Below are 25,887 nucleotides of genomic sequence, written 5' to 3' on the forward strand. Positions count from 1 at the left end.
TCTGTTGTTTTTCTCTTTTGCACTCTACGTGGAGGCAAATTCTCCCACTGAAGTGGAAAATGTTCTGGTTAGTCTGGCTAGCCAGTTTGCTCCTGGCCATTCCATCTTGGCCTCTTGCACTCTGGGATTATAGTTAGGGCGGCACAACTACCCAGCTTTTAAGTAGGTTCTAGACATGCTTGACCCACTGAATCCTAAGATAATAGATTTTACTCAAGTACAAGATCACCAAAATCTTGCCAAAGCCACTAATGTAAACATCTGATATCAGGTCTCACCCTGAATACCATCAGTGTTGACCTGACTGTTCATAAACCTGCTTCAGAATATGGCATGTCCCTTTAATTAGCATATCAGAAGGCAGTGGGAAGGGCGTGTTATCTTTGCATAGTTGCCCAGCCCATTCTCCTGAAACTGTTCTTGAAGGAATAAATGTTGTTCAGCCTTAAATTGGTCTTCCCAGCCAAGCCTCCTGGGGATGCAGTACTTGCGGACTTTTTCATTTATTCTCCTGCCCTGGTGAGAGTGCATTCATAATTGTATTGAAAATGACATCAGCAGCAGAGCAAAACACATCTCTCCAGCGCATGCAGCATGTACCTGCCAGCAAGCTGCAAGAGCTATCCACGGGGAAGATCCACGGGGAGGGCACTTGGGGATCTTTCAAATTAAAATGCTGATAAACATTGAAAAGCCATGCAAAGTCTCCAGGCATATTGCCGGAGCCACGGAGAGAGAAACCCCCCTCCCCCTCTCTCCCTCTGTCCCTCTCTCTGTCTCCCAGCCTATGGGTATAATTTTAACTTTACAGAAGCATAGGCTGGGACACATGTGATAGGTGTTTCCAGTAGAAGGGGTGGGTATTCTGCAGATAATGATAGACAAGGGTGCTATTTGGAGCCAGGCTACAGGAGGAAGTTCGAGTCCAAGGGAAGTTGTCTGCTTTCTGTTCTCCTTACTGTCAGGACTTAGTCATGGTTTCCAAGACAGAGGATAACAGTTCATGAAAAAAAGGACTTAGATTTTAACAGCTAAGTTCCTTGTTAAAGCAATAAGGGACTGAGTGATTCTTGTGGGGATTCAGTCTGGCTGAAAAAGAAAGGTGAGCCCACTTTCACTGAGCTCCTGCTGGACACCAGGAACTTTGTAAGTTATCATTTGCTGAGCCATCAGCAAAACTTTAAGAGGTGGGTGTCACTGTCCCAGCTTTAGTGGCTTAGCAGCGTAGACTTTACGATTGAGTTTCAGAGCCCCCTAGTCTGGATCACAGGTTCATAGCCCAGGTTTGGTAAAAGGGGTCGTTTTTTAAGAGGATTCACTCCTATATTGTTTTTAGCCCCCTCCAAACTTCCACTTCTCCCCAGCAGTATCCTACAGGGCAAGTGTCTCTTATCAAAATGGCAACAGTGATGCCACATTCTCTGAGTGCTCGCGTAACCTAGGCGAAGGGCACTAGGCGCACAGAGACCCTTCTGTTTGTTGCTAGGACCTTCATTCTTCATCTCACCCATTGCCGTACTCCTGGGCACCCTCAGCCATCATTAAGGATGCCCATGACCATAAAAATACCTTGACCTTGTCTAAGACCTCACGACCTCCACACATGCCATGGAGAGCCAGTTTCGGGGCTCCAATTTCAGCGGCTATTCCCCAGTGTCAGGACAATGCCTTCTTCTGCATTTCCCTGAGAATACAGCAGATGGAATAATCTTCAGAGCTTCAGGGTAAAAACCCCAGCCTGGACAGCCCCAAGAGACTAGACGTGGCCTCCCAGCCCCAATATGCCAATTAAAAAGATTAGTGATGGTAAAAATCAGAGAAAAGAGGTTTGATCGATCACACAGTCTCTCTTTAAAGACGGCAGAAAGGAACAGACAAAAGGGTTCAATGACCCTGTGTCTATCTTTGGGGGTACTGACATGAGCTTTAGGTTCAAACAGAGGAAGAAATGGGGTAGCAGCAAGAGAAATGCATAATGAAGTAGTCCTGGTCACATAATCATGGCCTTGGTTCTGGTCCCACAACGTGGCCTCATGCTGATTCTCAGGAGTTGTATACTCAGGTTCCCCCGCACAGCCTTGTCAATGTGAACAATTACCCTCATAGCTGTGGTGGGTCACTCCTGCGAGGCCCGGATGTCCTAGAACCTAAGGTGACTGCAGGTTTGGGACAGATATTTAGGTCCCTCGTAGAGATCTTCAACAGAATGTCCTAAAAATCTGACAGTAAGATGTCTTTGCTACTGTGATATTTGTCATCAGCCTTAGTGGGAAAAAGATAGGCTAGGGATGCTCAGTGGTTAGCAAACCCATGTGCAGAGGTGTGCAGGTGGCCCAAAGTAAAGGAGACCCGCAAAATGAAGGGGAAGAGTACAGGCTTTCATCCTCCTTTTTAGTTCCTTTGTGCCAAGTAAGGAGTGAGCTAGTAGCAAATGCAGTCCCTAGTGCCCGTTAGTCGTAATTCAGCATGCAACATCATGATGGTCTGAATGGACACTAGTGCCCGATGTTTGGGGAGAAGTACAGCAATCCTCTAACGTGTTCTTTGATCTTAGAGGACTTAATGTTATCTCCCAGGGAATATAGGGACGTTTACATCCAAAAAAAATCTTTTATACTCCCCATAGCACAGAATAAGGGTCACATCAAGTATGTGGGTAGTGTGTGTGTGTGTGTGTGTGTGTGTGTGTGTGTATGTGTTCACACCTGGTGTATGTGCACATGTGTAAATTCCACTGATCTTTTTTTTTATCCAGAACTATGATCACAGATACATGCCATCATGCCCTTTTGTGGGGGTGCTAAGAACCCAAACTCATGTTTTCGTACTTGTTTAACCAACATTTTACCAACAGAGCCATCTCCCAAGCCCAGGCATCTTTTTTAAAGGCTACTTATTGTATGTGTTTATTGCAGTGCCCACAGAGGCCGGGGAGTAACAGATCCCCTGGAATTGGAGTTACAGGCCATTGAGAGTCACCTGGTGTGAATGCTGGGAAACAAATCCAGAAACAGTGGGGTCTCCTCACCACTGAGCCATCTTTTTAGCCCCCGGGGAGTCTTTTAAAAAGAAAAATTGGAAAGAGTAGGTGAGGTAATGGCAAAAGCTGAAGCTTGCAATCCCAGGATTCCACTCAGTTCGGCATCTGGATACTCACTAGAAATATCCCCATAATTTAGGCCGTGAACTTGAGAGCCATTTCTGGCATAGGCAAGCTGAGGACTGTGGAACAGCCTGTGTTCCTACCACCAAAGTAAATGTATTGCTCATTAACAGTTCTGTGACATCACCCTGAGCAGGCTGGAGTCTGGGGGGGGTGGGGTGGGGAGATAGGTGTGTGAATGTGGAGGCAGGAGGGACGCCCTTAAGTGCACCTGCAGGCCTTCCCAAGTCCCTGGAGGGATCCTGTGGAAAGCAGGCTCCCCAGCCAGTCAGGGAAGCTCTCTGCATTATAGAGGAGCAATTATCATGTCTGCCTGTCAAAGCCTTCATCCGGTATCATTCAAGTCCGTGAGTAAGAAAGACCCCCTCCCAAACTCTGATCAGCCCCCAGCTTCCCTGATGCCTGACTCAGACCACACTGTATTTGAGAACAACATGGATAAAACTGTACGGTAATAAAAGGAAAGGATCAAGGGAGCAAACCATGAAAGGCACGGGGGCGGGGCAGCTGAGAGCTTTAAAGGCTTCCCAGAGAGACCTTCTCATCCCCAAGGTGAGTCTCTCGAAAGATTTGCAGAGAAACGTTGAAAGGAACCTGCCACGATTGTAGTTGACTTGCAGAGAAGTGCTGGGGAGGGTCCATACTCTGCTACGAGGTTAGGAAAAGGGACCCAGCACATCCTTTCTTGGGCACGCAAGTGACATTGCAGTGTGCCTCTGGAGGTGCATGATCTGACTGAAAGCCAGCAGCCTGCATTCATGAACTTATTTATTGGAAGTGTGGCCTGTGCCACAGCATGTGTGTGGAGGCCAGATGACAACTCGGGGCAGTCTGTCTTCTCCTTCCAGCACGTGAATCCCAGGGATCAGACTCAGGTCGGCAGGTTTGATGCAAGCATCTTTGCCCACTCAGCTGTCTTAGGAGCCCCTAGAAACTCCTTTCTGGCACTGCATCTGGCCCTATGTAGCTGTGGGGGAGGGGGACACCACTGGCTAGCAGCTCCCTGCTTCCCAGCTGCCTCTAAAGCGTGTCTGTGCAACCTTCTATGCCTGTGGTCTGCTGCCGTGCTGGGCTGACACTAAACACTCCACCCTTTCATTCGTCTCTCTGCCAATAAAAACCTTTATGAAATGGACGAGGGAGATAGTTCAATTTGTGAAGTGCTTGCCTACAAACATGTTGGATCTCCCCTCACCCCATGGTTTTGTTTGTTGTTGTTGGCGGTGGTGAGTGTGTGTGTGTGTGTGTGTGTGTGTGTGGTGTGTGTGTGTGTTAATTGGAGCATGGTAGCACACACGTGTGTCTCATGGCTGGGGAGACAGAGATAGTTAGGTATCCCCTATGGAAAAAGACCTCTCCTACATATTGGAGAAGGGGCCTGGCCCTATTGTTCTTAGCAGTCTGCATGAAGCAAGGGACTTTTGGCGTGTCCCCTGCCACAGAATACAGGGCTGGCTCAGTTGGAGAGGTTAATCATCAGAGCCTCTAGGGTAGCAGGGGAGGGGCCCGCTGCCATACCCTGCTGTGCAGAATCCACAAAAGATGACGTCATGCACTACCCCTCCCCTCCCCCAGGAATCCGAGCAGCCAGTGAGCCTCTGTTGGCCTTAGTGAGGAGGGTACAGAGGACAAGGACAAGCCCTTGCTCACCCACCCTCTCAAAGTTGCCTTCCTCTCAGGCTCCCCAGGGCGAGAATCCCAGTCCCTCCTGGCCAGAAAGAAGGTGTTGATATGACATGATTTCTATCCTCTCCTGGAAATGACTTTTTCTGCCACCTCACTGCTGTGACCACCCCTGGAGATCAGGAGTGACCCACTCACTAGGTCTTGGGATCCCCAGTCCCTCGGCAGGCAGAGTAGGTAGGCAGGTTGGCAGGCAAAGTTGGACTCTGTGCCTGTAGCTGTGCCATGAGGGCGGGCAAGTTCCCCTTCAGCGCAACAGACAATGTGCACCTTGTAGTAACGAGACAAGAAGCCCCTGGCAATCAGGCATGTTCACATACACCTATAATCCTAGTGTTTCTCGGGGTGACCCCTAGTCTCCTTCTGGTGGGGGAGGGTTCTTAGTCTCATTAATAAAAGATTTTCAAAACAGACTCTCAAGGAAGTTCGGGATGGTTTTATGGAAATGTGAGAGAGAAAACAACAGGGCCGGTATGCTGGACGCCTCGGCAGCTGCCGTGATACAGGACATGGGGTGGGGGGAGGCAGTCATGCCTTTTAAGTCAGACACGGAGATTAGAGAGATGACGGTGAGAAAGCCCAGCGTCAGGGAAAGCATCTCAGGCTGAGGGCCAGTGTTTGAAAGGAAAGGGATAGACAGGCTTAGTGTGAGACTGTGGGTCTGTGTGGCAGGGGCTCCTGCTTCCAGGTTGGTGTGTCCCAGACCGCACCTGGGATGCATGGCTAGGAATAGAAAGACGGCTTGTTAAGAAAGGAAAAGCACTCCCAAGAGCAGGAGCAGCCTATGCACTAGGGAGGACCCAGAGCCACTGGGCCTGGGGACGCTGAGTCTTCACAGAGCATCTACATAGCACCTACCTCTGCATGTGTTTTGGACATGCTCTGTTAGTCGCATGACCCCCGGTGGGAAAGGGTTTCCAGTGTTCCTGGCTTTTTTCTTATGCTACTCTCAATATCTCTGCTCTCTAGTCCCCCAGAGTCTGGAGGGAGTAAAATAGGGGGATTCCAAGTTCAGGGTCGTTCTGGCTTTGGGGGGTGGGGCGGGGGCTACAAAGTGAGAACCCTGTCTCAAAAAGACATAAATAAATAAAAATAGATAAAATACCCTAGATGGAGAATGGCTGACTTGACGCCAGGCTGAAGACACCAGGCTGATTTCTCCCAAAACACAAGGAAGAGCCTGGTTACTGTTTGATAATTTTGTTAATACAATTAACTCAGACATGGCAATTCCTTTGCTTTTTAATGGTGCCCCGTGGGGATGACGGCTTGAAGGAAAGAGTCCATTGCTGGGTTGAAGCCACTTTGCTGCTAACAACTCACCCGGGCTTGGCTCACCTGTTCTATCCAGTGTGACATCAGAACCGGTTTCCAGAAGGGCTCAGGCCCCAGATTATCCCTAAATCAGAAAACCTCCAGACCCTGTACTTCCTACACACATGTATTCCAGGACCAGTGGTGCATAGCGGATCTCTGGGATCCCTATCAGGGGAGAGGGGCTTCCTTGTGCTACCAAAACAAATAACAGCAAAGCTGGGGACTTGAAAGTGACTGGCAGGACCATGTCTCTTAAAATTTCAGTGGCAGAGATCGTTGGTTGTGGCCTCTCCCAGCTTGTGGTGGCTGCTAGCGTTGCTTGACCTCTGTGCCACCAGCCATCCGGTCTCAGCCTCTGTCTTCATGCCTTGATCTGCACGGTTAAAGTCCAACAGGGAGATACATGATGGTACTCAAGCCCTCTCTCTCTCTCTCTCTCTCTCTCTCTCTCTCTCTCTCTCTCTCTCTCTCTCTCTCTCTCTCTCTCTCTCTCTCTCTTTCCCCTCCCCCTGTAGGTCTGGAGAGATGACTCGGGATTAATAAAGTACTTCCCTCCAAGCCATTACAGGGTACAATAAGTTATGTCACCTATAACCCCCACATAGTGAAGCATCCATGCAAGGGGAGAAGGAGACACATGTAGAAAGTTCCACAGGAACTGGGTGAGACGGTCAGGGAAAGCATCCTTGAGGACATGGGCTTTGGGCAGGAATGAAGATTTTGAAAGAGAGCTAGGCAAAAGTGAGGTGAATATGAAAACCGGGACTGCTGTCAAGGTATGGTCTCAGTTATCAAGACAGCATATAAGCCTGGGGTTCTGTATACATACGCACATATGAATAGAAACATATAGTTCAGTGCGTGCATTTTATAGGCACAGTCATGAAGAACTGAAAGAACAATGGGCGTGTGACTTTTGCATTATGCTCTGCTGTATGTCAGGCATTATTCATTAGCCCTCCTGACAGCCTCATGACACGGGTCTAGTCCTTATCGCCACCTGGCAGATGAGGAAAGTAAGGTGCGGTGAGGTTAAACAACTTGCTCCAGATTGTATAAGAAAATGAGATGTGTTCATAGATAAGATTTACTAACCAGGGAGGGTGCCAGGGCTGTGATTGTTTTTGAGTGAGCATGCACAACCTTTGGGGAGGGGGGAGGGAGGGCTGAGTAGCTTATAGGTGAGGAACCAGTTTGATTTGCTAAAAGCATGAAGAAGAATATTCTAGACTCTTTCATGTCATTAAATCCAGCTCATCATTTGACAGAGAAGAAGACAGGGGGCAGAGGTTTTCTCACTTGTTCAAGGTCATCCGTCTGGAGTGAGTGCCTGTCAAGTCCAAAGTGGGTGCCGCCAACAACGGTAGCATTTCCAGAAGGACTATGGTTACATGAACAGTGCCTAGAACTCCTTACACCTTACAGATGTGCTGTGTGTGTGTGTGTGTGTGTGTACATGCTCACGTGTGCACATGCAGAGATGCCCATACATATGTGTAGGCATACATACAGAGCCAGAAGTTAACACTGAGTGTCTTCCTCAGTTGCTTCCCACCATAATTTTGCCACAGGGCTTCTCGTTGAATCTGGAGCTCCCCAGTCAGGCTGAACTGACTGAAGACAAGCCTGGGTGTATCCTTAGAGGTACCTGCTGCCATCTCCCCTTTTACACGGGTGCCAGGGATCCAGACTCAGGTTCTCAGGCTTCTGTGGTAAGCTCTGTACATACTAAGCCATCTTTCCCTCTCCAAGTGCTGCTCTGAGCAAGGCGTCACTCACGTAACCTGGAAGAAGTAGGGACGTGCTGAAAGTACACGGGACATAAACTGATACCTTAGACTAAATATGTCAAATGTGCCGATGGGTTCCCATGGGAGGTAGCCCCTGTAGGACCTCACCTTAGTTTTGGAAAGTAGTGTTCTTGGCCCCACGGTGGCCCCACAGTGGCTCCAGTGTGCAGAGCATGCTGGGGGGCGGGGGTGTGCATTCACAAGGAAAGTTGTTATCCAGGTCTAAGGAGGGATCTAATCTTACAAGAAAGGCAGGAAAATAATTTGAGTTCAAACGGGAAAGAGAGAAGCCAGTAAATGAAGACAATTGCAGGCTGAGAGGAAACCCATCTTAAGTTCATTGACTTCCCCACCAGCATGGCCAGTGACCCTAAGAAACTGGCATAGCTCACCAGGGACACACAGGGCTTGCTTTGCCCATAATGCCTTCAGGTCTCTACCCTGTTTATCCCATCAAACTCCATGGGGCTACAGAGCTCTTTGCTGGCCTCTCTCCCAGCCAGATCCCTACAAGGAGCCACAAATGTTTACAGCACCAGGGACTGGCAAATTACAATCAGCAGGATTCTGTAAACATCCCTTCCAAGGACGTAACAGCCAAGAGCTTTCTGCTTTACCAGACAGCTCACAGCAAAGAAGTTTAAGGAGCTTTCAGAATGCTGTAGTTTCTCAATCGTCAAGGTAAACTATCATCTTCCTCTGCATGACTGGGGGAATCCAGACGTTGATTCCATCTGTGGCCCTAGCCGTATGGAGACACAGTGCCGGAGTCAGGCAGGATGCACCTCTGCACTGTGCTAACAGACAACCACGCTGTTTCAGCAGTATAGACAGGGAAGGGTACCAGACTTCAGCTGCTGGGTCCTGCTCTGACTCTTAAGGATGAACACAGTCAGACGCTGGGCTGTTGCTGGGTGCTTTGACAACTGAAAGAGATGTGTGTGGGGTTTTATGAGGATGTAAGATAAGAGTTGCAACCTCCATGCCTTCTAGAATCTTCTGTCATCTCTCCCATCACTGACTTGATTCCTCTATTTGTATTTTTTATTGTATTCTGTATATGTGCTTATGTGCATAGATGCATGTGTATGCACTTAGGTGTGTGTGCATGAGAAGCCTGGTGGTCAACTTCCCATGTCATTCCTTGGGTGTCTTTCACTTTTTTTTTTTTTTGACATAGTATCTTACAGGGAATTAGAGCTGTCCGAGTAGTCTGGCCTGGAGCCCCAGAGGTCTGCCTTACTCTGCATCCTCAGTCCTGCATTACAAGCATGCACTGCCAACCCTACTTTCCCCCCTCCACTCTCTCATGGCTGTTTTCTAGTTTAACAGAAGAGAAATTAGTTCATTACATATAGTGTAATCTCAAGGTGCCAGGGTCTGTTTTCCTTGCTGGACTCCCATTGGTTAGTGAGAATTTGCTTTTTATTAAGTTAGTTATCTGACAGTTTCCTACAGGTATAGGTATATTACTCTCCACACACTTCTTAACTTGCCTTCTGGAGACTGAGCTCAGAGCCTCATGGTATGTGAGTCTCCCAGTCAAGGTTCCTCTGCTTTTAAATTGTAGGTGCCCTGAGGTAGATTTTCTTCCCTTTGGTCTATCATATTGTAAATGAAAAGTGGTTGGTATTTCTCCATGTTTTAGTAATTATTTTCCCACAAGGATATGAACTGAGTTCACCAGAGAGGGTCAGGTTTGTCACCTCCCTCCTCCCCGCCCCGCCCCCCACCCCTCCACACACTCCCACCCCCCTCACTCCCCCCCACCCCCCGCCAAGCTGTGGCTGCCTGAGCTGTTTAGTTATTTGGTGTACATTTTCCAGTATAAAAAGGGGTTGGGGATACAGGTGAAATCACAGGAGTGTGTCATCTTAGAGGGGCCAAAAGTCAGCCCCTACACATCTCTCAAAGAGCAGCCATTGTTCAGTGCATCAAGTCATCTCCAAAGCTTTGAGGCTTGAAAATCAGTGGAAGACTCACATTAACTAAGTGCACAGCGCTGGTGTGTAAACCTGTGCTGCCAGTGTACTGGTTCAGCCGCAGCCTTGGAGCCCTAAGCAGGTCCTTCAAGACAAATGATGCTGGACCTCTTACCCAGGAAGTAGTAAACTCGGGCAGAATGCAGAGGAAGAGTACCACTTTGAGACAAGCTAGGACTTGTATTTTGTTTCTTTTTTATTTTTAAACTGGGATAAATATGCACAACATTAATTTACCATTTTAATATACATTTTGTATACATACAATTCAGGGGCACTAACTTCGTGCACTGTGTTACCAAAGATTCACCACCATTTCCAAAATTTTGTCAGAATCTGAAGCAGAAATCCTGCAACCATTAAGCAGTAACTCCTCGTCCTCTCCAACCCCCGGCAACCCCTGTGAAATCACATGATCTTGGTCTTCACAAGTGAGAGGACCAAAGGCATTCATCTCTTTTACGGCTTCTTTCAGTTAGCTGTCTTCAGGGTTCACTCATGTAAGCCTGTTTCTGCGTTCTGTTCCTCTCTGAGTCTGAGGAATGTTCCATTGTGTGTGTCCAGACTTTGTTTCCAATTCTGGCTTTGCTGAGACGAAGCAGAGCCTATCTGCTGACTCTAAGTCTTGACTGGCAGGGGGATAGTCCTCTGTTGTTCAGATAATGGTGTCATATGCGGAAGCTCTCCAAATTGTGTCTGGGATAGAGGAGCAATGCCTCAGAGAATCCTTTGTAAGACATGGGCGTATAAAGTAGATGTGAATGTTACATGGTCAGTTGAAGTTGCTCCATGTGTCCCTTTCTGTCATTTCAAAGGGCTTCACTGGCGGAGGGCACAAGTACCCAACACCTGTTAATCATGTCCCTTGCCCTCCACACATCCCTGACTCCCTTCTTATACCATGACTTACATTTTCTCCCAACCATTTCTGTAACTAATGAATGCCTTCTTCCTCCTGGGTAAATGTCTGCCTCTCCAACTGTATTTGTTACTTTCCATTGCTGTGATAAAATGCTCTGACCAAAAACAAACAAAACAAAAAACCCAAAAAGCCAATTTAGAGAAGAAAGAGTTGATTTGGGATCACAGGAGGTACAGTACATGGTGATGGGGAAGACGTGGTGGTGGGAGCACGAGGCTGGCCTGGCAGTCATGAAGCAGAGACATCATATTTTATACACACACAGAAAGTGGCTACAAAACCTCAAAGCCAGCCAGAAGGTAGTGGTGCATGTCTTTAATCCCAGCACTCGGGAGGCAGAGACAGGCAAATCCCTGTGAGTTCGAGACCAGCCTGGTCTACAAGAGCTAGTTCCAGGACAGACTCCAAAGCTACAGAGAAACCCTGTCTCGAAAACAAAACAAACATAATGATGTGTGGCTCCAGCAAGGTTCCATTTTCTCAAAGTTCTATAACCTTCCCAACAGCACTGCCAACTGCGGACCAAGTGTTCAAGCTGACCAGTTTCTGGGCAACATCCCTCATTCAAATCACCACGCCGAGCAAGGGTGTTCAAGTAGCCTTAAAATGTCATTCCCAAAGAGAGAGGAATCTCAGTGCTGTCCTTTCCAAGAGTGGGTTGGTCACCACACCATAGTTCACAAGAGCCCACAGGAACTGCTTTTTAGTCACACTTCTCTAATACCAGACTGACCCAGTGAGACCACCCACTCCTTGTCTCTCTCCACTCACCAGTCTTGACCTCAAGTGACTTTCTACCCCCACCCACTAAACTTGACCTCAAGTGACTTTTGAAAAATTCTAAATCCATTCTGAGTACTGGAAGAGTTCTTGCTGGCAAGGATGCTGAATCTAAAACATACTTATAGCACAAGTCAAAAAGATAAAATCCTAAATTGAAAAAAAATTATATGAAGATATGGTCTTGATGTGTAGCACAGGCTAGCCTCAAAACCCCATTCCTCCTACCCTAGCCTTCCAAGTGTTGGAGTTACAGGTATGTACTACGGTGCCCAGCTCAAAATACTTCCAGAAACAGCAAACATCACAGATAGGCTGTGGAGACTTTGAAAGAGATGGCAGTCATTCTGATGGACAAATTATGATCTGCTACATTTTAAAAGCAGTTGGCCCGCTGCCTCATTATAGCCCATAAATTGCATGCAGCCCAGCATCTTCTGCGATGAACAGTAGCATGGGCAGCAGAGCCCGCAGCATCCCCCAGCATGTGTTCAAGCTCAGAACTCAATCTTGCAGCATCTTTCCTAATTCATTCGCAAAATTCTGAGACGTGCCACGTGCATCCCTCTGCATTCCCAGTGCAGACTTCTTCCTATTAACGAAGGAAGGTTTGACTTCTAATCTTGAATTTCCTGCTGGTTTAGCCTCAGATTATACAGTGTGATAGGAATGGAATTGGGAAGCATTAGATGCCATTGGTTCATCCAGGTTGGGTTTCCCACTGATCTCTAATTAGCAGGGGAGGAAGTGCTACATCACTTGAAACCCATGTGGATCTAGGAGATTTTCACTGCGGAACTGTTGGTCCTACAGTCTGGAGGAGGCAGAAGCAGCTGCCTGATCTCTGGGCTGGTTTCTGCCTTGTACGATAGACAACTTCATGAGATGATTGAGGTAAAAGATGTGTAAAAAATGCTTACAACAATGCCTACCACACAGCAAATAGACATAGTTCCTGAATCACTATAGCTCAGCATACAGATGTTGGACTCAAAATGGTACAAAAGCGATGCACATTCAATACTGTGAATGTTGCATCTGGATCTTTTCCCTGTACCATCTCCTCTAATGATGTTGTAAGCGGGAGCCCCCCAGTTATCCATGTGATCACTGCGGCAGGTGTGTTCAACCTTTCAGTGCAGAAAGGCAAGGTTGTCCTCTACAAGCTCATGCTTAGAAACTTGAAACTTAGTTATAAAATAAATCTCATGGCGTTAAGTTTACCATTTCTTTTGAGCTCACACCTGTAGCACTGTGTTGCTAAACTCTGGTACTCATATTAAATGCATTTGGACATAACAGCATCTTCAGATTGCAATGGGTGTATCAGAGAATAACCTTATCCTAAGAATAGGAGGGTCTGCCTGTGTTCGCTAAACACATCCATTAAAAAAGGACATTTTCCTGTCTAGCATAAGGTGGGGAAGGAAAGCCCGAGGCTGGACAGCCCCACTAAAGACCAAGAGTGCTGTTTGTTGACAGAATCAACCTTACAGAGCCGTCATCTGTGACCTGGAACCATTGGCTTGTCTGTTTATACAGCAATACCCTAGTGTCTCTCAATGTTTTTCTTTTTATTTTATTTTCTTTCTATTCTCTTGTTTTCTCCCTCCCTCCCTCCCTCCATCTCTCTCTCCTTTCCTTTTCCTCTTTCTCTGTCTGTCTGTCTGTCTATCTGTGTATATGTGTGTCTCTGTGTGTGCCATGTAGTCCAGGCTAGCCTCAAGCTTGCTATGTAGCTGAGGATGATCTTGAACTCCTGATCCTCCTACCTCCACTTCCTGTGGGATTGCAGCCGTTCCCCGTCACAACCAATTTTATCCTGCACCAAGAGTCAAACAGGGCTTTACTCGTGCCAGGCAAGAACTCTACCAACTGAACTACATCCAAGCCCCTCTTTGGATTTCACAATAGGCATTTGTGTTTATGGAGTGTGCCTACATGTTCAGATATTACACTGGGAAGATTGCTAGGAGCCCAAGTCGATGGCGTGCTTTAGTGAACGTCTCTCGTGACTTAATCTTTTCTCTTTGTGTTCGTCTTCCAGCCCAAGCTTTTGGCCAAGGAGCTTCTTGACCTCGTGGCATCTCATTTTAACCTGAAGGAGAAGGAATACTTTGGAATAGCATTCACGGACGAGACGTAAGTGCTGTCTAGAGCCCACACAAAGAGCAGGATGGGAAATTGTCCTCCCTCAGCTTTGACAGCAGAATCAGCTGCAGGTCACTCGGGTCCCGTGGGGGCTAGGGGTTAGTCCAAGTTCACCATCTGAATTTCAAAAGCCGGTGATCATGCCTGAAGCAGCCAAAGGATATAATTAGACAGATGCTAATATTATGAAATTATTAGGTCAGCGTTCTTATAATCAAGTAGATTCGTGTTCAGACCGAAATGTTTATTTTTTTTTAAGTAGATCTATGTGGGTTTGGTTTTCATTAAGGTTAAATGAAAACTTCTGGAAAGTAAATGTTTCTCTCCAATATTGGAGAAACAATAACAGGAAGTGGAGTTGATGATAAATTCAGGGTGAAAAATGATAGCGGGGCAGTTTCACATTCTAAGCTGAAATAGGGAATACAAAATCAAAGTTCATATCACCCATCTGATGTAAAAGTGTGTTTGCTTTCAGCAGCCTTCCAGTTTGGGTCATGTTTTATGATAAAAGAAGGGATAGGCTCGTTGAATTATTTTCTTTCCTCTTAGTATATTGTTGCCAAAAGACTTGGGTGAAGATCAGCCCAAATGCTCAGATAAGAATAAGCTAAGGCCTGGGGATGAAATCAAGAGGTGAAGCACTTTCCTGGACGTGCACGGCCCTTGGTTCTGCTATAACAGGGGTGACTGTGATTGCCTACGGATGCCGACAGTTCCTCGACACAAACAATTGAAATGAGTGGGACCAGGAAAGACGGAAGACCAAACCACAGAGAAAGGGAAAGCAGCAGCTGTGTACATTCAGGTCGGGAGAAGCCCAAGGCTGGAGGCCTATTAAACAGAGGCCAATTCCTGGGCCCTCCCTTCCCCCACCACTGGACCTGTCTAGATACCCACCCCCACATCTTCCCACAGTTTCTCCTCTGAATGTTCTCTGGGAACAAGAAGTAGCTGCCCTCACTTTCCATGTCTGCCCATGTTCCTCAAACTCTGCTTCTCTATCCCCTGCACCAGGAAACAAAACAAAACAAAATAATGACCTACTTTTAACAAATGTTCCCTAAGAAGTCTCCTCTGTGTGTGTATTCATATCCACACAGCCCTCCAGGTCTTTGGAATATAGACATGTTTTCCTAAAATGCTCAAAAAACAGGGTGAGGTCAGTGGCTGGGTAGGACAGTAGAGTTCAAACCAGACCTCAGGAGTGAGGTGGGACTGTCAAGGTAGGATGGGTTCTAAAATAAGACTTGACAACTTCTGTGCTGGTCAGTGGGAGAGTGAACATATGTATACAGATATATGTGTGTGTGTGTGTGTGTGTGTGTGTGTGTGTGTGTGTGTATACTGTGGTTGTCCTTGGAAATCAATGAGTTGTCCACAGACAAGCATGAATGCCTAACTTCAATCCACAGAATTTGAGTTTGGGGGACACATCTGTAACCCCAGCATGGGGAAGGTGCCCATGTTATGGATGCTCTCGGCCAAGAATCAGCCGTGCACTCAGAGAGACAAGTGAGCTCTTCTTTGTTTAGGAGGAGGCAGGATTCCCGGCTGATGCTTTGGAGAAGCCTAGCAGCCTCCACAGTTTCCCACAGCTTTTGTAGGAATAGCGTGGCCACCTGAGGATGGTCTTCAGTCTCATGCCCACCAGAAGGAACTTAGGTCACAGTTAGCAAGCTCACAGCTATAGAAATGGCAGGCATGAACATTTTACAGATAGAGGTTTTGCACACAAACATTTGAAATGGCAATAAAATAAAATAGCCTTTCTTGCTAGGTATACTGGCGCACACCTTTAATCCCAGCACTCGGGAGGCAGAGACAGGCAGATCTCTGAGTTCCAGGCCAGTCAGTGCTACCTAGAGGGACCCTGTCTCAAAAACAAAGAACCTAACAACCAGCATCCACCTTAGCAAACAGGAGCCACAGCGTAACCTTTGGCCAGATAACTGTGCCAATCACTCCTTAAGGTCCTCTAGCAGGTGTTTGCTTTCCTATGATAAAGACTATGGACAAGTTGGCAGAAATCAACACACTTAAATCAAATTTTAACTCATTTTATTTTACTTTTGCACAAGCCTATGGTTTTTAAGCAAAGACTTCTATTAGGCTGTCATAAAATAAAGTAATAATTTGATTTTGTTAGCTGTATATACAAGCACACAAAATATATGTTCATATTATCTCTTCTTCAGAGACAAACTGACCCTTACTGTCAGGTAGGTTCACTGCCCTACCAGCCTACCTATTCTACGCAGCAGCGAGAAATGCAGTCTCAAGAGCTATGGGGGGGGGAGACTGGAGAAATAGCTCAGCAGTTCAGAGTACATGTTGTTCTTCCAGAGGACCTGAGTTGGCTCTCAGTACCCACAGAGGGTGGCTGACAGTCACCTGTAACTCCAGCTCCAGGCGTTCTGACTAATAAAGACACCCACAGACATACACACATGAATATAATAAATCAATAAAACTTTCCAAAAGAAAGGGAAAAGTGAACAGTAACTGAGTAAGAAAACACAAGGTTATTCTCTGATCTCACACGTGCACACATGCAGCATACCTGTGCACACGCACACATGTGCACCCCACACACAAGTGACGTTCGGGGCAGGGGGGTGTACAGAAGCAGTGGAAAGGACAAAGCATCAGCTTCCTCGCATGGGAATGAGGTCAGCTCTGGGAATGGAGCCCACAGGGCACTGCGAGGCAGACGGGCCAGCCTTCTCTGGTCTAAAATCACCTCCACCAGCAGGTTGGGAGGTGCAGGCAGGAAAGCCTCTGGCAGGTAATAAAGAAGAATCGCTTCAAACAATTGCACATTTAGACAAACTGACTTTCACAAGCACAGACGTTCTCTACCCTCTCTGTTGAGAAGCCCCATTCACCCCCTAATTATCCTCCATGCCGTCCCCACTGATTAGAAGGAAACCGTAAGCCTCAATTAATCATAGGCACATTGTTCCCATTTCCCAAGTAAGTTTACTCAATTCAAAGAGTCCGTGAACTCTGGACAGTCCCAATTAGACTTCCCTTCAGAGTCAACAAGAGTCAAAGAATGAACATTTTATCTTAGAGCAGAGAGGAAGAAGTTGTCTGTGTGCTGAGGTTACAGACCACAGCCCTACGGCCCTAGCCAAGAGCGATGATTGGAAGGATGGAAGGACAGAAAGCCAGTCTTTCCCCGAGGGAAGAGGAGGACGCGAAAGCCACACATCAAAGGCAGGAGGTGCACACCCTTGAGTCTAATGGGCCGACCTATAGGCCTATGCAGTTGGGAGCTGGGCTCTCCTGATTCTCTGTGTTACCTGATTATCTGGGCCTCTGTGGTAATCAGAACATTTCTCCTTTTCCTTTTGAGAAAGGGAAGAACAAAGGTTGCCCTTTGGACCTTGTGCCTGGAGGTGTGACCTGCTCTGGGGTTGGTGATTCCTATGTCCAAAAGTATATCAGCTTTTCCTCTGCCTCTCTGCATGCCAAGTAACACTAGCATGGCATCTCCCACTGTGTATGTATATGTGTGTGTGCATGTGTGCGTGGGTGTGTGTGTTGCTGGAAATCAGACTCAGCACCTCGTGCATGCTGCACAAGGACCGTAACAGCTGAGTTACGTCCTCATCTCAACGTGAAAATTTTTTATAACTGTGTTCACATCGGACATATGTGCCCTCCGGGTGTTTGTACATATGTGAGTGTGCACATACTATACTTTGTTTTACACACACACACACACAAAGCTACGGTAGTATTGTCATTGGGCTGTGGCGGCTTGTGGTAAAATATGTGAGTCTGCCTACTACCTAATTCAATTCCAGCAAGATCCAGACCTGCAAAGTGGATGCAAGCTGCAAGCCACTCTGTGTTAGGTGTCACTTGGTGTGGAGAGACAGGAGAAGCTGAGTTAGTGCTTCAGGACAAAGGAATCACCAGCCCAGAGCGGATCATACCCCCAGGCATACGTTCAAGGGGCAGCACTGACCCTCCCTGGAGGAGCTGGGGTGTCTAGTAGAATATATGATTCCTAGGGAGTTGTCTGCCATCCTTCAGTGTTAATTCTGACATCTTGTGGGGCCTAGATGGACCCCTGAGGAAAGGAAGGAAGGAAGGAAATAAGTAAATAAGAAAGAAAGAAAGGAAGGAAGGAAGGAAGGAAGGAAGAAAGAAAGAAAGAAAGAAAGAAAGAAAGAAAGAAAGAAAGAAAGAAAGAAAGAAAGAAAGAAAGAAAGAAATGCAGGCAGGAAATGGGAAGTTTCCCTAGCCTTCTGTCCCCATATTATTGGTATTTATTGACAAAGTCTGAGTCCACAATATAAAACTTATGCCCATGAACACTGAATGTTGCTGGCAACCAGTTTTTACAGCATTGATATTTTATTTGAAGCTTTTTATTTGGAAATAATCATATAGAGTCACGGAGATAGAGCAGACTACCTTCACCTTCCATGCAGCTTTACCCCATGTCAGCGTCTTGTGAATGGACGATGCCACACCCCTGCTAGACGAATTAAGCCACGGGGGCTCCTCGAATATCACCGGGTTGCCTGTGAGGTTTTTCCCCTGCTCTAGAATTCAATTGCACTTAGTAACTTTTGATTTGCACCAACTCTGTCCAAATAAAGAGAGCTGCAGGTGGTGTTCAGCGTTCAGTGTTCCCAGCTGTGATGAACCTGGCAGGTGGGGGCAGTTTGGACAGCTTTAGACTTTCTGAAGCAAAGGCCCTGGGAGAAATTTGATCTTTAAATAGTGCTGTCAAAATTAGACGTATTTGTGTCGGGATGTGAGTGTGCATGCGTGCATGCATTCGTGTGTGTGCGCGTGCGTGCGTGTGGGTGCTGAAAACCAAACCTGGGCCTCTGAAAGAGCCACACGCGTTCTTAGCCACTTTCCCACCTCTCCAGCATAGAATTCTTACTGATGCGTGGCTGGAGCCAGGACTCCTTCCCACATGGGGGATATACTGGAAGGACCCTGGCACTTTAAATTGAGTTGTTCTTTTCTTCAAAGATCTCCAGTCTGTTCTGATCTACAGCCAAGTTCAAAAGTCCTGTTCCAGGACCTCGAACGTCAGGATTTTTCATCCTGTCCCCTTGACCCAGATCCAAGAATGACCAGTTCCACTTGGTCTTGGACTATCAGGGACCAATAGCGACTGACATATCCCGGGAGTCTAAGACATTGAAGAAGGGCTACCTTCCAGGCACTGTTTCTAACAGTTTGAGAATCAACTCCTGAGTTCAGATCTAGTATTCCCATATGCATAGAGACTGTGAACTGGGGGATGAAGACAGGAAAGCCAGCGGTTTAGCGTGAGTACTTTCCCAGCATGCTGAAGGCTATGGGCTTACAGAGCACCACAAAGAAGAAACTGGACAGACAAACAGCATAACTGAGATTTTCATCCATCCAACATGGCATCCACTTAGAGAGAGTCGTTTTTACGTTTTATTTTTGAAATATTTGCATTACTATTTTAATTCCCAAATTTTATTTTTTTAGATTGTTTTTATTGAGCAATATATTTTTCTCCCCTCCCCTCCCTTCCTCTTCCTCTCCTTCTACCCCCTTCCATGATCCCCAGGCTCCCAATACACTCAGGAGATCTTGTCTTCTTCTATTTCCCATGTGGATTAGATCCATGTATGTCTCCCTTTGTTGTCTAGATTCTCTTGGATTGTGAATTATAGGCTGATTTTTCTTTGCTTTATGTCTAAAAGCCACTTATGAATGAGTACATGTGATATTTATCTTTCTGGGTCTGGGTTACCTCACTCAATAAGATGTTTTCTAGATCCACCCATTTGCCCGCAAATTTTAAGATGTCATTTTTCTTTTCTACTGTGTAGTACTCCGTTGTGTAAATGTACCACATTTTCCTTATACATTCTTCAGTCGAGGGGCATTTAGGTTGTTTCCAGGTTCTGGCTATTACATATAATGCTGCTATGAACACAGTTGAGCACATGTCCTTGTGGTATGATTGAGCAACCTTTGGATATATACCCAAAAGTGCTATTGCTGGGTCTTGAAGTAGGTTGTTTCCTAATTTTCTAAGAAATCGCCATAATGAAATCCAAAGGGGCTGTACAAGTTTGCATTCCCACCAGCAATGCAGGAGTGTTCCCTTTTCCCCACATCCTCTCCAGCATAAGTTGTCGTCAGTGGTTTTGATCTTGGCCATTCTTATAGGTGTAGGATGGAATCTCAGAGTTGTTTTGATTTGCATTTCTCTGTTGACTAAGGATGTTGAGCATAAGTGTCTTTCAGCCATTTTAGATTCCTCTGTTGAGTGTTCTCTGTTTAGGTCTGTACCCCATTTTTATTGGATTATTTGTTCTTTTGATGATTGAGTTCTTTGTATATTTTGGAGATGAGCCCTCTGTCTGATGTGGGGTTGGTGAAGACTTTTTTCCCATTCTGTAGGCTGCTGTTTTGTCTTGGTGACCATGTTCTTTGCTTTATGGAAGCCTCTCAGTTTCAGGAAGTCCCATTTATTAATTGTTTCTCTCAGTGTCTGGCTACTGGGGTTATATTTAGGAGGTAGTCTCCTGTGCCAATGCGTTCAAGTGTACTTCCCACTTTCTCTTCTATGAAGTTCAGTGTGGTTGGTTTTAAGTTAATAACTGAGAGAACACAAAGGATCTCCTTCAAAAGCCAAACACTAAATAACTTCAGTCAAAATAAGTAGTCAAAAGTACCGCAAGTTGAAGTGATGATTGTCACTGCAATTAAGTTTCTGTCTCCTGTCCCCAGTCTTGTGACTCGCTCATCAGATGGTATAATTGAATATCCATGTCTTAAGGAAAAGGGAAACTTTTAAGGAGTGTTTAGACATTTGAGGGACAAAGCAGGTTAGCCGTTATTGTGCAAGCGCAATTAGAATGTCCTTTCCCACGCCTGTCAAGAAAATGAGGGGCTCTTGCCCTTTGCTTTCATCGGAGACTTACATTTCTTTTCTTCCACAAATGCTTGCATAGAAAAGTTTGCTTACATTTTAGAGGGGCCGCAGGCACCACGAGGCTACAGTCCTAGTTTGAGAACATAAAAGGTCAACTAAGGATTATTACTTTCCACTTCCTGTATCAGCGTTTCTTCTGTATGTGTGTGCACATGTGTATCTGTGTGTGCATGTGTGTGTCTGTGTAAGCCAGGAGACAATCTCAGGAACATTATTCCCCTTCTTTGAGGCAAGTGTCATTGGCCTGAAGCTTACCAATTAGGCAAGAATAAATATCCAGCTATCCTCAGGGACCCTGCCGTCTCTGCCTCCCCCAAAAAGCTGGGGTTACAAGAGCACCCCATCACATCCACCTTTTTCTGTGGGTGCTATGGGTCACACTTGGCCCTCATGTGTGTGGCAAGCATTTTATCAACTAAGCCGTGTCCGAGGGCCTGTGTCACAGTGAACTGAATTGCTTCATTGGTGCAGGTCCAGGAGTCAGGTTTAGCTCAAAATGAATGTCTTGTTGGCAGCACACCTGTGACCCATTGCCAGGCATGCTGGGTCATAAAGGAGCCCTAGTCTGCAGTGCTCTGTGTCCCTTCTCACACAGGACACATGGCATTGGCTGAGGCATCTGCAGAGAACCTAGCAGAAGTCACATGTATATCTACTACTATTTAAAAACAAAGTTCCAAAGCAGTTTCTTATCTTGGGAACAAGAACCAGCAGTAGCAGCTCTGGGAACATAATTTACTTAGAACTGGGCTTGGGGTTTCCACTTATTAACTACCAGACGGCAGGACAGCGAAAGTCAGTGGCTCCAGCCTGCCATGCCTGGGCTGTCATAGCTGCTTCTGGGAGCTTGACATTTAGTGCTCATGGCAGCCTCTGAGACGAGCACACCACTGTCACACATCACAGCAGACAACAGCACCTTATGTCAAGGGACCAGAGAAGCATTGGAGCATGACTTTCTATGTGTGGCGCTAAGATAAATAAAAAAGAACGGTGCTGTTCTGGAAGGGGCTAGGCACTTCAGTCATCCTTGCTGCCCCCGCCCCCTCCCCACCACAGTGCAAATGATACTGTAGAGCCTGGGTCTTAGACTAGGTAAGCAGAAGGAATTCTTCATACCTGAGGCAGAAGCATTGGCTGTACCTAGTGATAGTCACTGAATTTCTAAGAAAAAGGATTTCAGGGCTGGAGAGACGGTTCAGTGGATAAAGTGCTCGTTCCACAAGCATGAGGACCAAAATTGAAATCCCACAGAGCCCAGGTAAAAATTGGGCAAGCAAGGAGACTTTCTTTATGCTCAGCCCTTGGGAGGTAGGGATAGAGGAACCCTGGGGCAAGGGGGCTCACTAGACTAGCTGGAATCAGCAAGCTCTGAGTTCAGCTAAAGATTCTGTCTCAATAAAGTAGGAGGTCTTAAGGAAGACATCTGACATCAGCTTTGGGCATGCATATGCACACATACATGAATGTGAATCCACACACATGTGAGCTCACATATATGCATGAGAACACATATGCATAGAGAATATGGCTCTCTGGGACACATTGTAAAATTGATGCATTTGTCTTCTTTTTTAAGAAAGATTTATGTGTTATGTATGTAGTGTTCTGCCTGCATGTATGCCTGCACACCAGAAGAGGGCACCAGATCTCATTACAGATGGTTGTGAGCCATCATGTGGTTGCCTGGATTTGAACTCAGGACCCCTGAACAAAGCAGCCATTGCTCTTAACCTCTGAGCCATCTCACCAGCCCTGCATTTGTTTCCTTAACAACAACAAGGAAATTGTTTGGCGTCTACTGTTAGCCCCGGGAGACGCAGAGACAACTGGCCTTTGGCTCCTGTCAGTCCCTCACTTGTATTTAGGAGATACCATAAACCAAATCTAAGAGGCTGCAGAGGTGGCTCACGAAAATGCAATTATGAAGGCCGGAGTTCAGATCCCCAGAACGCATGTGAATGCTGGGCAGCCATCAAGGTTCACCGATAATCCAGGGGCTCAAGAAGTGGAGCTAGGATCCTTGAAGCAAGCTAACTAGCTAAACTAGGCCAAGTACTGAGCTCTGGATGCAGGTGGGAGACCCTGTTGCAATATAGAAAGGGGAGTATTTAAGGAAGACACCTAACATCAACCTCTGGCCTACACGCCCACACCTACACATGAGCATGCATTTGTACTACACACGTGCGTAGTACACACACACTCTTATACATACACCCCACACACATACATACACAAAAAGAGAAATTTTGGAAGAGTCTTACAACATATTGGAGCAAACAATTTTGTACTTTTTTAAACCTTTCATTTAAAACCTCTTCCCTTCAGCTTCATTATGCTCAGGCTCATCTACGTCACTGCCTGCCGCAGAAGCACTTAATCTTCATCACTGTATAGTATTCCGTTTGGGCGCTATACGTCATTCTCTCATTCTTCTGTTGGTAAAACCCTGGGATGGGTTTGGGCCATGCTAGTGTCTTTTCATATACAGTACCTGTGAACTCGTGCGGAAGAGGCCTTGTGTCAACAAATGCCTCCTTTTGTAGAGAGGAAGGGTGAACCCTAGAAATGGAATGATGGCTTGATCCTGTGTAGGTTTACATTTAAGAAAGTGTGCATCATATGGCATCCCGACTGCTTCCAGTAGGATTATGTGAGGATTGTTAACATGTTATTAAGGTGTGTTCTGAATTCTATAGAAAAAGTGCACACCCCAAGGAGTGGGGAGGGAACTGAGGCCAAGAGAGAGAGCTGTGGTTATAGGAAACAGGCATCACCTCTCGTTTTGGCTTCATGATTCATGTCCTGTCCCCGCCATCCAGCATTTCTCTCGGGCACTCTTTCCCCAAGAGAATCCCTGAGTGTTCATCCATTACTGAAATACTGGGAAGGACTCAAGATCCCCTGCGTGCCTACAGCCCAGTGGGTTCTGCTCCGCAAAGACCCTCATCTCCGCAGACATGCACAGTCCAACAACCTAACCAGCTGCCTCTCCTTTCTCCAGGGGACACTTGAACTGGCTTCAACTAGATCGGAGAGTCCTGGAGCACGACTTCCCCAAAAAGTCTGGACCCGTTGTTCTGTACTTCTGTGTCAGGTAGGCACTCCTGGAATCCCTGCTTTGGCTTCTCGGTTCTCTATCAGAAAAGTCTGGAAGGATGAAGAGACTCAAAGGAAAAGGGAGATCATGTATCTCTTGGTCTGTGGTTAGGGACAAAGGCCATACATAGCACAGCTACATTCCGAGAAGATGAAAACTCAGGTAAGACTTCTCTGGGCTCATCAGTGTGTGCACTGGCCGCAGGCTTGCATGTTTGTGGGAGGATACATGTGGAGTGAAGATAAACTTTATTTGGGGGGAGCGGAGGGAAAGAGTCACACATCTCAAAGTAAACTGAGTCTTGTATCATGTCACAAGCCCTGGGATTTGCTCTGGTGCCACTTGAAGCTCCATAAGAAGCCTCTGTGACTGCTGCTTCTGTCCTAAGTGCCACTGGGGTCCCTTGAAATGTACAGATTTACCTCAGATAGGACTGATTGAAATGTGCCCTTCTGCAAAGGAAGGGTAAAGCGATCAAAAGATGTCAGAGGGCTGAGGAGATGGATCAGTGGATGGAGCACTTTCAGCTTAAGCCTGAGGACCAGAGTTCAAATCCCCAGGGTGTGTGTGTGCGCGTGTGTGTGTGTGTGTGTGTGTGTGTGTGTGTGTGAGTGCGTGTGTGTGTGTGTGAAAACAGAGAGAGAGAGAGAGAGAGAGAGAGAGAGAGAGAGAGAGAGAGAGAGAGAGAGAGAGACTTGCCTATAGTACAAGTGCTCAAGAGGCCGAGTCAGGGAGTCCCTGGGCCAAGCAGGCTAGTTAGACTTGCTGAATTAGTGAATTCTGAGATCAACACAGTAAATAAAGAGAACAATCAAGGAAGATAACCAGATATCAACCTCTGGCTTCCACCTTCTCATGGACACATGCAAACATGCATGCACATACACAAAAGGAAAAATACAGTGTGCTCTTCCCTATTTGAACAGATTTTACTTAACATGACATGAGAATTGTATTTGTGATGTAGTGACGTGATTTGTGTGTGTATGCGTGTGTGTGTTTGCATGTATGCATGTGCACGTAGAAACCAGAAAACAACCTCATGCATCATTCCTTGGGCACTATTCACCTTACAATCTCTCAGTGGCTGGGATTTGCAAAGCAGGCCAGGCTGACTAGCCGTCAAGCCCTAGGGAACCACCTGCCTCTGCTTCCCAGTGTTGAATTACAAAAATGTGCCATTATGCCTGGATTTTTTAAAATATGAGTTTTGGAGTTCAAATGTAGGTCTTCCTGCTTACAAAGTCAGCACTTTACTGATTGAGTTCTTTTCCCAGCCCCATGTAACACTTTTTTTTTTTACTTTATCATTGTTGCTGTATCTGTGTTCTTGATGTGTATGTGTGGACACATACACGTCACCGCGTGCATGCAGAGGTTAGAGGACAACTTTTCAGAATTGATTCTCTTCTTCCACCTTGATGTTGTTTCCAGGGAGCAAGCTTGACAAATGTTTTGAACAGGCTCCTCCCCTACCCCTAATAAAGGGCCTTTTAGGTTTAACCATTGCCCTGTCCTCTGAAGACCCTAGACTGGTCACATCTGTTAGCAAATGGGTGTAGCAGGCCAGAGGAGAGTTAAAATGCAAAGGAGCAGCACAGTCAGGAGCTAGAGCTCCCAGGCACAGGACCCTGAGCACCCAACTGGAGCCACTAGGAGCATGCTTTCTCAAGCAATCAACATTCGTGCAGAGACAGGAAGGCTGGGTTTGTTTTAATTTCTTCTTCTGGTACTACGGGTTGAACCCAGGACCTTGAGCTTGCTAACGACCATGATGCATCCTCAGCTTTCACATGCAAAACGGCCACTTTGTGAAGTCTACAGGCCCTGCTCCTCTTAAACACACTCACGGAAACCAGGAGTGGGATGCAAGGGGCTTGAACTCATCTCTCCCTGAAGAGCGCAGGACTGCGGTTCTAGACTTGGCGGCCCTGACTCACAGCCAGCATTCAGCAAGTCTCAAGCAAAGCTCTGAAGGGTCCATTTAACAGGCTGGAGTGTGTGTCTTTACCTCAGCTGGCGGAGTAAATTTCAACTTGTG

At 46.5% G+C, this 25,887-nt stretch overlaps 1 protein-coding gene across 3 annotated transcripts in view; it reads left to right on the plus strand.

Moving 5' to 3' along the window:
* The window catches only part of Frmd4a (FERM domain containing 4A), a 310,427-nt gene that overhangs the window by 155,353 nt on the left and 129,187 nt on the right, over nucleotides 1–25,887 (plus strand). For all 3 annotated transcript variants that reach the window (XM_038333067.1, XM_038333064.1, XM_038333065.1), the window contains exons 3-4: nucleotides 13,685–13,779; nucleotides 23,751–23,843. In XM_038333067.1, the coding sequence (XP_038188995.1) occupies nucleotides 13,685–13,779; nucleotides 23,751–23,843 (188 nt within the window). The remainder of the gene's footprint in view (nucleotides 1–13,684; nucleotides 13,780–23,750; nucleotides 23,844–25,887) is intronic.

Source organism: Arvicola amphibius, chromosome 6 (genome assembly GCF_903992535.2).
Source record: "Arvicola amphibius chromosome 6, mArvAmp1.2, whole genome shotgun sequence".
NCBI lineage: Eukaryota > Metazoa > Chordata > Mammalia > Rodentia > Cricetidae > Arvicola > Arvicola amphibius.